At 51.2% G+C, this 16,667-nt stretch overlaps 1 protein-coding gene across 1 annotated transcript in view; it reads left to right on the top strand.

Annotated features, from left to right (window-relative positions):
• Positions 1–16,667, top strand: part of MYT1 (myelin transcription factor 1) — a 51,145-nt gene that overhangs the window by 12,160 nt on the left and 22,318 nt on the right. Inside the window, exons 2-8 of the mRNA XM_088529314.1 lie at positions 6,671–6,771; positions 9,912–9,966; positions 11,047–11,077; positions 12,865–12,927; positions 13,443–13,690; positions 14,087–14,968; positions 15,539–15,673. Coding sequence (XP_088385440.1) covers positions 6,671–6,771; positions 9,912–9,966; positions 11,047–11,077; positions 12,865–12,927; positions 13,443–13,690; positions 14,087–14,968; positions 15,539–15,673 — 1,515 coding nt within the window. The remainder of the gene's footprint in view (positions 1–6,670; positions 6,772–9,911; positions 9,967–11,046; positions 11,078–12,864; positions 12,928–13,442; positions 13,691–14,086; positions 14,969–15,538; positions 15,674–16,667) is intronic.

Below are 16,667 nucleotides of genomic sequence, written 5' to 3'. Positions count from 1 at the left end.
AAGGTCGTACGGATAAAAGGGGGCCACGGAGTGGAAATGGAGTAAAAACTGAAACTTTGGCTGGAAGTCAGGTGAAGGTTTGGGGGGAAGGCAAGGATTTAGTTTGCAACATGATGCCTGCTGCTGTGCATGGCTGGAATAAACCAAGATGCCAAAATATGTGAATAAGTGGGTAGGAGGCTGTGGATGAAGCTGCAGGCTTTGCCACCTGGCCCCATGCGTTGTCCCTTGCATTCGCTGCAGTGTCACCGGAGCCTCTCCTTTGCCACTGACCTTCAAGCTTGAGTTTTCATGCAAGCAAGTCTGTGACTCTAGGTAGCCCCCCTCTTCTCAGCTGTTTTGCTTAGACAGCTGAGATGAGGCTTTGTGTTGCGAGCTGCAGAAAATGCCCTTGAAACCAGTGCTGGGGGTGGGAGAAGCCTCCTGGCTTCAGCAGGAGCAGTCAGGGCAAAATTCAAAGTTATCTTGGGCAAAAATCCATTCGGCTGGAGTAGTGCTGTGGAAATTGCGGGGGAAAAGGCTCAAAATAGGCCAGGATGGCTCCTCTTTGCAAATGGGAGCAAGCCAGGAGTCCCAGCTTCAGTGCACCCTGTGCTCCTCCACGCACTTGCCACTTTGCATCCCCCAAGCTCCTGGCAAGTGGAGTTAAAGGTTTGTTTGTTGCCCTTGATACTTTGATGTAATTAGTCAGTGAGCAACTAGCTGCTTTTGCCCAGAGAAATGCTCTCTCCAAGAACATAAGTGACAGGGAAGGATTAATAACCTCCTGGAGAGAGCTGCTCGGGTAAGGAGTGCCTGGGAGCAATGTTGTTTCTTTAAAAAAAAATAACAGCCTAAACAGTTAACTTTGCCCGCAGTGTCTCGGGGACTTGTCATCTCCTCTCCTGCTCCCCCCTGGAAACTTTGGGCTCCCTCGTGTCACGGGGATGTCGTTCGGGCTGCTGGGCAGGCAGGTTGTTGCCACAGTGGCAAAGTGGTGCTGGCAGGTCCCCGGTGTCCCCGTGACTCTTGCATGGTGTCTTTGCTGGGATGATGGGGAGACCTTGTAGGAGAAGGGCTGAGAAAGCAGTTTGCATGTGCAGATCTCCAGCCCGCATCTCTTTGGATACCCATGAAATGCACTGCTCTCCCAGCCCTTGGGCCTTCCCAGCTCCGGGCTGGGCTGGAGTTGGACATGGGGACAAAATTGATGTTGGGGCTTGGAGCGCAACCCGTGCGAGCGCCTCCAGATGCAACCACGGGATGAAGGCTGGAAGCTGCTCCGAGAGCGCTGATGCTGCTGTCCCAGCTCCCGTGGCCTGTTATCCCGCTCGGTGCCCAACAGCAAGCGTGTTACCCCACGGGACTTCTTCTTCCACAATGATCTCACCTCCTTTTCTGCCTTATTGCTCCTGTCTGTTTGCCGCCATGTGACACAGGCTTAAGTGTCAAGTTTTCACTTCTCATATGTCAGAGGAGAGGAAAAGCTGAATATCGCAGAGACAAGACAGTGGTGGGGAAGCAGCCTGGGTGGCCTCTTCCCTGGCTTGCCAGGTCCTTCCAGGCTCCCTCTGCTCCACACCTGCTCTGATGTCTTGTGTGATGCAGGGAATCACCTGCTCGAGCAACTGCACTTTGTGGCTCCAGCCTAGGGCTGCCCGGGGACTTACCCAGACCCAGGTAAGACTTACGCAGTCTACCGTGTCTGGAGAGACTTTGGACCATGCGGTTCAGCTGCCTTGGCATCACTTGGATACCTATGCTCCGTCCTGGGACATGAGCAAAGGGCCAAATTCAGATAGCAACAGCAAAGAGCTTTTTATTTTTATTTTTTTTAGATTTTCTGAGACCTTTTGTTGGCCAAGCTGACCAAGGGTGAAGTCCCAAAGCAGATTATCAATAGCTTGGTCCTTGACATTTGGAATCAGGGCATCTCCTTTGGAGGTCAGGAGAAACTTAACAGTTGTTTTCAGATCCATGATGGCACAGAAAGATGGAGAGGAAGGATCAGTCCGTACCTAGCCTATTCCTTCCACTCTGTTCTGTCAGACTGGGGAAACTAGTGTCTGCCACTTGGAGAAATCTCCTGAGCTAATGGCCTATCCCCTGGCCCAGGAAGGCTGTCTGGAGTTGGATCCCCTCCGTGCTATTCTGCATGCAGAGAACTCCTCTGCCATCTTTGCGTTGTGTGTTTGCCTTGCTCTTAGCACCTGTCCCTGTGTCTAACTTGCAAGCGCAGCCCTTAGACTCGCTCTTCCTCTTCTCTCCTTGTTTCCATCCACCCTGACGATGGAACAGCTTGGGCACAGGGTCATGTCCCATCGAAAGCTGTTTCCCAAGGGTTTAAGCCTATCCACTGCACGTGCAAAAGGTTTTACAAGACAAAGGCATGTTTCTAACTTTACCCTGAGCCATTGGATTGCTCTTCTCGGCAGCAAAACCTCTTGGAGCTGCTTCCTTCCCTGCTTGCTTAAGATGCGCTTACCCAAAATTGTCTCTAAAAATCCATCTGCAACGATTTCTCCTGCTGGTGTTTCGACACATTGGCTCCACGGAGGCTTTCGATTTGGTATGAAAAGTAATTATTACCGGGGTGCAGTTTAGCAGTTGTTTTTTACAGTGCTGGTAAGGTTAAAAGAAATAATAATAATAATATAAGAAAGACTCAGCCGGAGTAACTGCTTGCAACATGCTATTTGCATTTTTAAGGAAATACTTCTTTGAGACAGCTTGGGTGAAAGGTCGGCATTTGCATATAAATGGAAAAGAAAGTGTGTGATGCTGGAAGTTACATCTATATTATTTTCTCAGCAGTGAGCTGCTGTTGCGGAGATTAAGGGACGCGCTTTGCATTTGGCTTTTATTGAATAGAGAAGGTACTGGGAAAGCCAAATTAGGGCAAAATAATGAAGAAAATGTCCAAGGATAAAGCAATGATGTCCTGTTTCTTGCTTCTTGGAGCTGCTCTTCTGCACGCCTGGTGTCTGCGCCTGTTCCCTGGTGTGCAAGGCGCGCTGAGCATGGCGCTCTTGGCGTGCACAAAAGGATGCTGGGGACAAAGCTGGCTGTGGGGACCCGGCGGTCACCACTGGGAGGCAAAAAGCTGGTGCTTGCCTGATGTTTGTGCTGTTCAGGTTCGAATGTGTTTGGAGAGGGGATTTATCTTTGGGCTGGAAGGAAGTTCCTGCTGTTGCAATAGGAAGAAAGATGTTTGGGCAATTCTTGGCCAAGAATCAGAATAAGAAAATATATTTTTTCAAAGGAAAAGCAGCAGGCAGAGATGCCTGCAGCTTGGGCCTGGTCAATTCTTGGATGGGCTCAGTGATGGGTGCACAGCATCCCTGTTCCTTTGATGGAACCCCTGTTCCATCCCTGTTTCTTATCTACGGCCCCGTTTGCTTGTTCTCCTGATGCTAGCAGGGGTGACTGGGCTTTCCTGGGGAACTCCTCGCTTCCCTGTCCCTGTGTTTGGAGCAGCTCTGCATCCTGATACCACATCCTGGGGAACTAGAGGCACCTGCGCTTGGCTCCTCGGGGTGCAGCTGAGGACCAACACGGAGAGGCAGCCGCGCTCCTGCACAGGCAGCCCTTCGCCTCTCTTGAAGAGCATGCAGGTGATAAACCCATGAGGGTGGAAGGTGAAAAGTGCTTTATTTTAAGTCCTGTTTTTAATGCACTTCAGTCATTCTGCAGAAGAAGCAAAAAAGATTCAAAAAAAAGGTTATTAATCGTCTGTGAACAGCGCCACATGAATGCTGCTTTTGGCAGCCGTGGTCTCCCATGCCCTCTTGGCATTGCGGGTGGGATCAGTGTGTCGAAACAGACATGGAAATGGGACAAAATCCTGTCCTAAGGAACTCTGCAGTAAGAACTACCAGGGAGAGATGAGAAGGGGGAGCTGGAGGTGAGTAGGAGCAGCCAAAATGCAGCTCACAAATGTGCCGAATTGTTGGGTCGTGCCAGGACGGGGCAGCCTGGGTGTAGCCATGGAATGAGTTTGCTGAGGCTTGGCCCCAACACTGCAGGATGGGAATGGTTGTGACTCCCACATCCCGTCCCTTCACAGAGATTTTAAGCTCTTTGGGGCTTGTCTAGGTCCAGTTTCCACACAAGAGCATCGAAATTCAGCATCTCCCCAACAAGCAGTGACTCTACCTTCCAAATCTGCTAAGGAAATGCATCTGTAGATGAACAAATAAAAAACGAGGACCAAGCAGCAAGCTAGCTAGCCCTGCTGCGTTTCCCATCCATACATCCCCTTCTAATTGATTATTAAATCATATTTGCTGATAAGTATGAGATGTAATATCTATTACACAGCTGTTAAACCTCAATTAATATGTTTTAATGATCAGTCGTTTACTGTGCAATATACAATTAACATCCGGTATTAAATCTTAAATTAAATGCATGTTTGGGAAGCTAAATTTGAAGCGCTGAACGTAGCTGTGCTGCAGCAAACAGTGGTAATTGCACTGGATATGCTGTGGCATGGTGGGGCAATGAGAGGGGATTAAACCAACACTTATGGAATGGGGCAATTGATTGCATTTTGGGCCGGATTTCACTGTTACAAGTCCTGGTGGTTCTTTGATGGGGTTCAGCTGGGATCTGGGAGACCAAAGCCTTAAATCAAAGATGAAAGACCTGCTGATGTCCCTGTGGGAAGGAAAAGCTCTTGCTGAACCGTGGGTCTGAGGCCATCTGTGAAAGTCCAGTCATTGGTGATTCCCAGGTAGTGAATTCCTGGCTCGAGGGGAACTTTTCCTGGCTACAGAGGGCTTCGTTTTGCCTTCCACACACAAAGCTGGAGCTTTATTTTCTTTTTCACCTCCTTCACTCAATGTTTTGTATGAGGTAGTAGGGAGTTATCATTTGAGGACCTTTCTGTGGCTATTTGGAGGGTTTTAAGGTTTTTTCCTGGCAAAGGAATGCTTTCCTTTCTTCTTGAAAATGGAAAGCAAAGCACATGCCTGCAGACTGCCTTTGGTGCTCAATTGCCATCTGAATTGCATGTGGGTTCTCTCCTGATCTTGTTTGGAGTTAATAAGGAGACCCCCACATTGTGCAGAACTTGCTTTTCCATGCCAGGATTTTGCACAACACAAAATGCCCCTTGGGGGCCTGGTTCCCATGAAAGAAAACTTGTGTTTTTAGATGAAATTGGGCACCTCCTCCTGAGCGGGCTAGGCAGGGGTTACAAGAAGGGTCCTGCACATCCCTGGATGAGCTGGGCTGCTGCAGGCAGGGCCAGGCAGCGTGTGCCTGCGGATCCTCCCTGGGGAGCGGGCGCATCCCAGCAGGACGGGTGCAGGGAACCTGGGACGGGTGTTGATGGCACCGGCTGGGCCCCCCATGCCCATTTGGGCAAGGAAAGGATGAGCGATGAGCTGGCGTGAGCCTCCTGCGTGCAACACATCCCCATCTCCATCGCGGGCGTTTTTTTTTTCCTCCTCTGTATCTAGTCTCATGACTTCTCAATTTTGCACAAATCTTTCAAGATATCTTTATGGTCTGCAGTTATTTTGCATCTGCAAACCCTTGTTTCTGTGATTTAAGCCCTTCTCTGTCCCCCATGTCTCCCATGGAAGATGCTGCTACTTCCAAAACGTGTTTTCTGCTGCTTGGGAAAAGGCTATTCAAGGAAATGCATCCCCTTAGCTGAGCAGGCAGGCCACAATGTCCTACTTATGCACTATAGAAACATCTTTTTTTTTTTTTTTTCTTGTTATTTGATGTTTTTCCTGTTCTTTCCTCTGTCCCTCTCCAGCTTCTTTCGTGTGCTTTGCCTCATTTTCCATCATCTGCCTGGCCATCTGTGTTTCCCTGTTCCATTCCTTGTAGCTTCTCCAAAGCAGGCTAATTTTTCAGCAGCTTTTAAGTTTAATTCCCAAGCTCTGTGCCTTTCCCATGCGTCCCAACCAGGACAACGCAACCCTTCAGGCAGTCATCTTTGGATTGCAGTCCCCGGCATGGGTATTTCTGAAGGGAAACCTAAAAAAAGTCTCTAAACTGCTCTCCTGACTTCAGAATAGCTCTATTTTAGGACAAGTACCATGAAGGTGACTTTCATGGTCATCTGTCTTGGATATTAACTTGGACTCTGCGTCGCTGTAGGATCTAATTATCCTGGTATTTCCACGCGAGCAGTGTGGGCTATACTGGTTGTCTCTTAACATGTTGTATGTAAAGAATAGACCCAGGCAGCGAAGGAATAAACTCCCTCCTTATTTGCCATGTGTTTTCCTGAAAGTGCTTTGTCCCAAGCAAATCCCAAGTCAAGGCTGGGGTCCTCCAAGCTCATCCACTTACTGAGTGCTGAGAGCACCTGCCCTTTACAGGGTGTCTCCTGCCTTGAGCATCCTTGAAACTAGCCCAGTGATGGGAAGATCAAGGCAAGGAAATGCAGGAGCCTGTTGGGGCAGTAGGAATGAGACCCTGAGCGCTTCTTGTGGCCTCAAGATGAATTAATTCCTGTGCGTGAGTGCTCGTTGGCTTTGAGCCTTCGTTTGTCCAGGCTGCAAACTCATCGAGGTCCCCACATGACACCAGGAGGTCCTGCTATGCCAGGTCCTTTGCCTAGGGAGAGCAAACAGGGAATAAACTTGGATTTTCCCCTTCAGCAGAGGTGGCACGACGGGTGCTGGCTGCATTTCACCGACTGACCCTGTTTTTCTTTTCCCCTCAACAGAAAATGAGTTTCGGGGCGAGCTGCTGAGCCAGCGCTGGACGTGCGGGGACAAGATCAGCAGCTGCGCGGGAGCCCCCAGCCTACGCGGCGCACGCGGCAAGGTGAGCGCGGGACCCAGGAGCTCCCGTCGCCGACACGGGTCCCCCCTGCTCCCATCGGCCGCTGGACCAGGGCTCTGGCCCTTGGGGACAAGGTGGTCCCCAGGGAGCCTTTCCGCTCCCCAGAGCAGTTGGCCCCCAACCAAGAACGGGGAGTCGCTGGCCCCTTGTTGATGCATAAATCAGAGCTGGGCTTTCAGCTGCCCCGACTTGGCTTTGGGGCCAGTTTTTTAAATCCTCCCCTTCCTCTCAGGTCCCATCCTTCAAGGATTGCTCGGAGTTGGGTATTTAGGTCAATCTGAGGCCTCTTAAATAGGGGGAAAAAAGGAGCCTTTCTCTCCAGCGCCGGCTGATCGGAAGAAGACCCTCGTCCGCCAGGTGAAGCGTTAATGGCTCCGGAGGGGACAAGCGAGTCATTCATCCTCGCAGGGAGAGGCGGCAGCTCCCGGTCCCAACAGAGCCGCTCAGTCCCCGCTGCAGCTGGGCTCTGGGAAAGGCTCCAGCCCCACTGTCAGCAGCGAGGAAGCTTTAGTTAAGCAGAGAACTGGGTGTCTCGTTGCACAAATGATGCTTTCTTGCCCCATTTTGGCCTCTCGGGAATGAGGTGCCAACCTAGGACCCGATGGGTCCAGCTGCGCTGTGCAGAGCCGTGTGTGAGTGACCCATGATACCTTCCTATGTCCTCAGATAGACTGAGCCCTGGGAAAAGCAAACCTTGGCAAAAATCCACCGCCTTTGCTGAGCAGGTGTCGCTGGGATAGCTCGCACCTCCGCAGAAAGCAGAGTAAGCGCTTGCCGCTATATTTAACACGAGCTCAATTAAGAGTTTTCTATTGAACCTGCCAAATAAGCACTTGGATTAGCTTTAATAAGACTGGTGTGTGTTAACAAAAAGCAATGCATATGAAAGGTAATGTCCCTCTTCCCTGGCGCTCAGCTGGCGCTGGGCCTTTTCCCGGAGCCTGGGGGTGCTTGGGAAGCCGGGGTGCTCAGGGGACACAGGGGTCCCATCCTGCACATCTCCAGCCTCCAGGCTGAGCCCGTCACGAGTGGCCCGGCTGAGCATCCGCTGGACGCACAGCAGCAAAGGGCACTCGGATGCAGGCGCTTGGATGCGGGACATCTGTGGGACATCTGTGTATTTGTGCCCGGAAAAAATGAAAATGGCAGTTTATTCCAGAGCTCCAAATAACGGGTTTGGGGGAAAAGCTACAGGTTTTTATCCTCCTCTCTGGGAACGGGCGAGCTGTTTGCATGAACTGAGCCGCTCCGGTCTCCTGGCGCCTGGAAGGGTGTTGGGGTTGCGTGCGGTTGCGCTTGCAAAGAGGCAAGAGGAAAGTCCGTGTCAGCTTCAACTACGGCAGCTGGAATCAGCCCTGCCTAATGGCTGGATGTCGGTGCCAAGGCGGGAGCTGCAGCTGTGTCAGGATGCTCAGGAGCATCTTTTCTGGTCCGCTTCACCGGTGCGGAGGATCCCTCCGTTCCTGCCGCAGAGCATCAACGTGTGGGAAATGTTTCATTTGCAACTGTGGTTTTTTGTTTTTTTCTTTTTTTCCTTTGAGGGGGTGGGAGTTGGATACTTTTTTGCATTTGCAAATGCGAACTGACAGTGCAGCTTCGTTAGGATGTTTCTGACACAGCTGTAATTCTGGGTTTGAGGGCTGGTACAAGCTGTGCTTTTGAACATAAGGATGTCAAGGCAAAATCCTCCACAAATGCCAAGCGGGCGAATGCCACACAGGACGTCCTCCCTTGGAAGTCGGGCAAGAGCAAAAGGCAGATGCAGGTTTATTCAGCTGCGAAAGGGGGCTCGCAATAGGTGGAATGTCAGGAGGATTTAAATCAAGCATCAGAAAAGACCCTAAAGGAGGAAGGGAGGAAAAGACTCCAGAGGAGCCGGTGCTTGGCAAGGGAGGCTCATCCTGGCTGGAATGAGGCATCGGAGGAAAAAGGAGGGATCCAGGAGAGCCTGAACTGTAGATGCAGCACTGAGGTTTTGAAGGCAAATGTTACATGAAATGGGATCTCTCCCCAGGGCATTTAGCTGTCAGTGCCACCAGCGAGCAGCCGGGTCCCTTCCCCACCACCTGCGAGCGAAGGTCGGGCTTAAGGATGCCCCGTTTCTGCCCCACAGAAGGGGAAGGCGCCTGCGGTGATGCCTGCTCTGAATGAGGCACTTGCAGGAACTCTGACCCACCAAGGCAGCGGCGGGCCAATTCCCTGGGAAAACTGTCAGGAAAACAAGGAAAACCTCTGGATTCGTTTTGCTTGCACGCGTGCTCCTCACAGCGAAGCGTGGTGAAAGGCGGTAGCTCGCACCGAGCGCGCGCCGGCTTGGGAAGGCGCCTCAATGTAATGAAGTCCCTTTGGCACCTGCTCCTTGCTGCGCTTTAGCCATTGGCCTGCAGGGAGCTGGGGCTTTAAAAATAGAAATTATAGTAATTGTGTGTGAGCTCGCGGGAAGGCGGCAATAAACGCGGAGCGTGCGGCACGGAGCCCCTGGGATGTGCACAGAGCTCCCTCCTCACTAATTGCATAAGTCACTGAGGGTCCGTACGGTGGTTCCAGAGTGGGATAGCAGTGTTTTGAGGAGATTTCACTCCCTGCTTTGGTGCGTTTCCGTGTTTTCCACTGGGACCTTCTCTCCGTGTTGCTTCCTGCAAAATTGCTTCCTCCTGGATGTCGTTCCCAAAAGCCCACCGGGAGAAGCCCAAATGGAGCAGGGCTGTGGGTTTCTTCCCAGCAGGCAGCTGCAAAGCGCCCATGGAGCTGAGTTCCTGCCAGCAGGGAGGCCCACGTCCATCGGGATGAACTCAGAGAAATGGGTTCTCGTTTGCAAGAGACATCGTGGCATGAGGTGGCTCTCACCAGTCACCGCCAGCCACCTCTTGGGGCATGGGAAGTGGAGAGGAACTTAAAGTCCCTAAATATGGGCATTTGAAAGCAAATCAGGGCTTGTGCCTCCAAAACGAGTATCTTTGGTCTGAGCAATCAAAGCAACCCTAGAAACTCCATCCCGAGCAGAAGGAAGTTCCCCTGCAGCCCTGTTTGCACAGGGCTACTTTGCTCACCACGCATGGGGTTTTCCTTTAACAGCAAGTTCCCTGTGATCTTTTAGTAATTACCTTTTCTTCCTACTGCAGATGAGTTTAGAAAATGACGATAAGCGAGCACGCACGCGATCCAAGTCCATCCGAGGTGAGCAGCCGGACAGCGGGATGTGGGAGCCACGGGCTTTGCTGCTTCCAAACGGGCTGTGTTGTCAGGCCCCGGGGTGGCACGTTCCCAAGTTAGACCCCGGGGTGGCACATTCCCAAGTTAGACCCCTTCCTCTCCAACCCCACCGACACTTGTCCACAAGCCTGGAAAAAAATCCCAATCCCTTTACAGCTCCTCCTAGCACATAACGCACCCATTAGAAGGAGCGCACATTGGAGATGTGAACAGGGCCTGGGCACGGCAGGGACATGAGGCCAAATGACTTGTTAATCCAAAGCTTTATTGCTATTTCTTTTCTAGCTTAACAAAAAAAGCAATGTTTGCAGGTATTCTGCAACTTTATCCATGCAGCTGCACCGCGCTGCCTTGCTCTGTCTTGAGCCACCCTTGTCCTTGCTCTTTTCTGCATATGCACATTAAAAACAAAATGCAGATGCAGGCAATTGTGCTGAACCAAGAGGGATTCTGGAGGGTTTGTTGGTTTGTAGCACGTATAGAAAACGCTCACTACGGTTGCCAATGGGAACATTCTGATCATATCTCTTTTCCTGCACCCTGCCTTTGCCATGCTTAAATGTGGAGCTCTTGATGTAAAAAAGTAATTTATTGAACCCATCCTGGCCTTGCCGCCGTTTCCAGGTTGCTGGAGCTTGTGAGTCACCCCCAGGGAGCCACATCCTGGGAAACCCAATTAGCTCCAGCAAACTGAGCAACGTGGTGTGGTTTTTAGCCTGGGCAAATGTAGATTGTGCTGCTGCTTTTCTCCTTATAGCTGTTTGGATTCCTGGCTTGGACATAAGCTTCTGTGCCATGTGCCATTCCTATATGGAGTGGGATACTGCCATATTCGCAGGAGGGGAGCAATCCCTAAAAATCTGCAGACCCATTGCTCAGAGGAGCTGGCAGGGCAGATTTGCCTTTTCTTCCCCCAAAGGGATGCTCAAAAGGCAATAGCCGATGAGGAGGGGGGGACATTCCCATCGTGTGCATGGGGTGGGCAGGACAGGGGCGTCTCTGCCGGGATTTTGACCTTGTGCTTGTTTCTGTCCCTCGGCTCAGTGCCCACCGAGCTCATCGGCCAGGAGGTGAGGTAAGGAAGGGCCCCGGGGAAGGGCGAGATGCAGGGAACGCGGAACGGGCAGCATCGGGATCCCTGTTTTGGAGGGCTCCCTCCAACGGTGCCGCTTCTCCGACTTTTATTGCGGAGCACGCGCGCAGAGGTGGTAATTGGAGCAGGTGACATATAGAAGGGGCAGGACGGAGCGCGCCACAAAGCCACCGCCGCAGCTGTCACCTAATTGCCTGATTAACTGGACGATTAATCGACTAATTGGAAGCGGGGCACGCTCTGCATGCCAATAAGAGGAGGCATTGTGGCGTGCCGGAGCAGGTTAGCGCCTGGCCACGGGCAGGGAGGGCGGCTGGATCACTGGGAAGCCCCTCTCCCCTTTTGGAATTCCTGCCTACATGCTGGAAATGTCCCCAAAGGGGAGCTGGTGACAGGGGGCAGTGATGGAGCATCCCAATTTCTGCAGCTGGTGTTTTTTCACAGGCCCTAAATTGAGGTTCTGGAACCAAATATCCCAAATCCCTCCTGAAAATCTGGATATTGAACCACCTTGGCTCCTATTTATTTATTTTTTTACTGCAGGCTTGATTTTAGCACATTAAAAATGTGAGGGCTGGGAGGGATGTCAGTTTTAATTGATTCAGCAGAGTTTATAAAAGCCTGTAACGTTTCCATCAGAGCTGCTCTTGTTTCCCACTGAATAAGGCCTTTCTGGGGACAAGTCGCTGGTAGCACAAATGCGTCTCTGTCCTCCTGCCCACAGTCACTTACCGTGTGTCTGAGGCTGCTCAGGACAGAGCAGCCTCGGTTGCAGATGATTAAAGTTAAATAAACTTAAAGATGATCAACAGAGGGAATGGGGAAGGGGGGAGCCCCTTTTCCATGGTGAGAGCCCCCCTTGCTCCACTGGCAGGTCCATAGACCCTTTTTGTCCTAGTTTCGGGTTGAATTATCTCCCTTGATGGTGTTTTGGGCTATCAAGTCATTAATAACCCTCTGGTACTGCTGGAGATGTGGGATCCCTTCCCATGCGACTCCTGAATTTCTCTGAGGACACCCAAGTCACTTGGGCATCCCCTGCTCCAACTGCTCTTTGTTTTGCCAGAAAGAGGTTGCTTTAGGGTTTCTTGGGAGCCCCCGAGCTGGGGTGGGTTATCCCTGCAGGATCCGCAGTGCCGTGTTGAGGGATGGAGCAGAGCCCCTAGGAAACGCGGGGATTTGGGAACCCTGGTTGTCTCCATCCCATCCATTTCCCCAGAAGCGAGGCTCCCAAAAGGGTTTGCATCCCGGTGAGCTTCACCCTTGGCAATCCATTCCCAAACCATTCCTTTCAACAAGCCACCCGGTTTCTAGTTCCAGAAATCCCTTTTCCTAACAAGCCATCAAAAGAATGAAAAGCCCAGGTTTTCTTCCTACACCAACAACAAAAAAAAAAAGAGAAAAGAAGGCTGGAGAGTGGCAGCAGGGAGGAAGAGTGCAGTAGTTGTCTGGTTTTTAAAAGCTTGCTCTTACACATGCAAATCTTTAATTAAACATACTCATAAAACTATAATGAACCATTCATCTAATTAAATGGGGTGAGCCATTTCATTAATTTTTAGCAAACTGCAAAGCTGCTCTCCTGCCCTCCTCACTTGGAATTCAAAGGGACAAACTGAACCATTTCGGGGAAATTATTTCCCTTTTGCAGTTATTTCTGCTCCTCCTGCACAGGACATGTTTAACTGACTGTAGTTTATGCACTTTTAATTATAAATGAAGTCTCCAAATATTATTTGCTCTTGATGGTTGCTCTTCTCTCTCTCCAGCTGTCCAACTCCAGGGTGCAATGGCTCCGGACACATCCGTGGGAAGTATGCGAGGCACAGGAGGTAAGAATGGGTCTGGATATGGGCTCCAAGGTGTGGGGATGGAAAAAGCATTAGCCAAGCCTCAAACTTCAGGCCAGCACTAACCAATATATTTTTTTAATCGCATCCCATAATGGTGCAATCTAAGCAGCTGGTGCCAATGGATAAATGTGTCTGACTGGTTCTGCATCCCCTGACTGGTCTAGGGGGTAGCACTGGTGTCCATCGATGCTGCAGTGCTGGAAGCTGCTTCTCCTACTCTTCTAAGTCCTGTTGGACCAAACTGCTAGAGCAAGTTTGTCAGACACACTGTAATTTCTGAGAAAAATCAGCATCAGCATCTGTGCAAAGTTAAGGTCTTGCATCAAGTTTTCTGGCTGTGATGAGCTAAAGCAGCTAGAAATCAGGGCCACTGCGCACTTTTCTTAATATTTGCATTATTGGTCCCACTTGCCTTTTCCAAACTGCTTGAGATGCTTGAGACAGGTGTTTTCACCAGGCAATGTCTCCTCTCTGCTCCGTGCTCCCATCTACAGCTTGCAAAGCTGCCCGCTAGCAAAGAAGAGGAAGCTCCAGGATGCAGAGGCTGAACATCTGGTGTCGAAGCGCAAATCCCATCCGCTCAAGCTGGCCTTGGACGAAGGCTACAACGTTGACAGCGACGGCAGCGAGGAGACGGAGGCCAAGGAGGAGTCCGGCTCGGATGAGTCGGAGGGGATCCTGGAGGAGGAAGAGGCAGAGGCGGTGGAGCAGGAGGAGACCCGGAGCCCTGAGCCGGCAGAAGGTGCTTAATTGCCATTGATTGCAGCGCCGTATCCTGCAGACGGGCAAAGGGCAGGGGGTGGTAACAACCAGGAGTTGGTGCTCCTCGGAATTACATGTTGGGTAGGTGCTTTGGTTATGGTGTTCAGCGGGAGCACAACGGAGCAGCTCTAAAGTGGGATGTTCCCAGATCACCTCCAATGGCTTAAAAATGAGAAAAAATCCATCAGTGATGCACCTTGGGTGCAGGAAGCAAGATAGGAAGGTCCTGCACTGGTGCCCAAGGTGGAACCTAGCTGGATCCTCCAGATGCAGGAACAGAGATATTTATGAGCTCATATAATTTCTTTTCCTTCCCTACCCTTATTTCTTTATTTATTTGATTTTAATTTTCCTTCTTTCCTTCCTCCCACCCCAGAGAGAAGCCCAGGAAAACCAGCCCATTATGGACAAAATGCGGGAACGAGTGCGTCTGGGCCCAGTAAGGCCAACTACAGCAGCTACCAGGAAATCATCGCCAACTCCCTCCTAAACCTAGGCCAAATCGCGGAGGAGACCCTGGCCATCGAGGGGCAGCTGCCCGACGCGGAGCTGCAGGCCTCCAAGCCGCCGTCCGCCGTTGTGCATCTGGTCCACGAGGACACGGCCGAGGAGCTAACGGAGGAGGGGGACAAGGACATCATCATCCAGACGGAGGATGCGGAGGAGGTCATCGAGGTGACCAGCGAACGCAGCAGCGAGCCGTGCGCGGAGCACCGGGACGACACGAGCTGCGAGGAGGCCTGCAAGCTGCAGAAGGACATGGGGGCTGAAGTGGAGGAGGAGGAGGAAGAAGAGGAGGACGAGGAGGAGGAGGATGAAGATGAGGAGGATGAGGAAGAAGAGGAGGAGGAGGATGACGACGAAGAGGAAGAGGAGGACGACGAAGAGGAGGAGATGGCTCCCGAAGTGATCTGCGATGAGGCTCCTCACGCTTCTCAGGACGCCCAGAAAAGCCACTGCGAAGGGCAGTTCAGCCCGAAGCCCGAGTACTCGGTCATCGTGGAGGTGCGCTCGGACGACGACAAGGACGACGACGCGCGCTCCCAGAAGTCGGCGGTGACCGACGAGTCGGAGATGTACGACATGATGACGCGGGGCAACCTGGGGCTGCTGGAACAAGCCATCGCGCTCAAGGCCGAGCAGGTGAAGGTCGTGCGGGAGCCTGGCCGCCTGCCCGGGGAGCACGTGAAGCACTTCCAGGTGGACGAGAAGCAGAACAAGCCGCTGGACAGCATCCGCAAGAGCTACTATGGCAAAGGTGGGCACGGGGATGGGCTTCCATGGGGTTCCTGCCTTCCTGTCCCAGGGAAAGAGATGGAATTCTCTGCTAGCATCCAAAGAAAACTGGGAGACTGGTTGTTTTCACCACCCATGGAGGAGGGCATTTAGCCCTGTGGCCTCAATGCCTGCAGAGATGGGGACATTCTGTGGATCAGCCATGAATGCAGATAGGGATAATGTCCTGACTGCCTCTACACAGGGATTGCTGGCTAGATTTGCCTTGGAAACATCAACCCGTGCCCACGGGCTCCCAAGGGCTGAGCAGGGAGCAGCTCCGTGGCCCGGCCTGAGCAGCGCATGCAGGCAGGCTGCTTAGAGCCTCGTTGAAAAATTGCCTTCCCCATTAGTTTTTTTGAGATTTCCCATGACAATAATTCCCCCTTCAGCAAACCGGCTGCAGAGCCCAAGGTTAATCCTTTTGCCCTGCTTGTCTGCAGGGAGAATCAGTGGGAAATGTCCCCAAAATATTCATCTGAGGCACCCCTAACCCTTTCTGCTTCCTTCCCCTCCCTCTCTGCTTCCTTTCCCTTTCCCTGCAACCCAATAGATCCCTCGAGACCCGAGAAACGGGAAATCAAGTGCCCGACTCCCGGCTGCGACGGGACCGGCCACGTCACGGGGCTCTACCCTCATCACCGCAGCCTCTCGGGCTGCCCGCACAAGGACAGGATCCCTCCGGAGAGTGAGTGCGCGGCCGGGCTTGCTCCCGTTCCTTGGCGTCTGTAATTCCAGGGGGGAAATCCCCCAAGCAGTGGTGAACTTCCAGGGAAACGCTATGGAGATGAACCAAAAGTCCCACCTTGCCTAAAGATTTTTAGCACCATCCTGTGGAGAGCAAGGTCTCTTCTCCGAAATTCAAAGAGGTGCTTTAAAATTTACTGCCCACCCCCTGCACTGTTTTAAGCAGTTCCTGTTTTACACTGGATTTCTTACGTTTTCCCCTATATTTTTGAGGTAGAAAGCTGGGAAGAAGAGGAAATCATTCCCTCGTGTCCAAATATGCTGGTGTTGCCATAGAACAAATGAAAGGAGCTGCTCAGTATGCCCACGGTCACTGGTTTTCCCTCTAAGCTCCTGCAAAACTCTCAAAATATTATACTGACATTCATCAATTCCATGGAAAAATATTAATCATCATCATAACAGATTTTATATATAACGTATCTAAATATATTTATACATAGTGAGAGAGATTTCACTTTTACCTCTCTACCAGCATCCTAAATAGCTTTCTCTCCATGTATACATAAAAATCAATGTTGTATGTTTATGATAATGGCATAATAGACCAAAAAAACCCAATCCTTCCTTATCAGTAATTTCAGAGGTTGCAGACCTGCCATAAACACAGAACAGCAGAAAACAAGGAGAAAGTAGAGTTATCTTCATACAAGCTTGAATGCGAGGCGGGAAAAAGATATTAATAAATAAATAACACAAGCTGCGTGCTTTAGAAAGGCTTGCAAATCAAATTATTTTCTTTACTTTTAAGGTCAGCGCTGCAGAAAGCAATAATCCCAAAGATTAAAATTAAAAAAAAAAATCAAACAAAGACTAGTCCTAAGGATAAAAGCTGAGATACAACTTCAATCACTTAAAACCACCTGAAATTGGTAGGCCTGGCTCCAAAACGGCAGCGCAAGGGAGGGACTGCATGGGGGGAGCCAACTGCAATC

Source organism: Tinamus guttatus, unplaced genomic scaffold (genome assembly GCF_059628265.1).
Source record: "Tinamus guttatus ecotype Peru unplaced genomic scaffold, ASM5962826v1 Tinamus_guttatus_pri_ptg000027l, whole genome shotgun sequence".
Classification (NCBI taxonomy): Eukaryota; Metazoa; Chordata; class Aves; order Tinamiformes; family Tinamidae; genus Tinamus; species Tinamus guttatus.
This window is presented reverse-complemented; position numbering and strand designations above follow the sequence as displayed.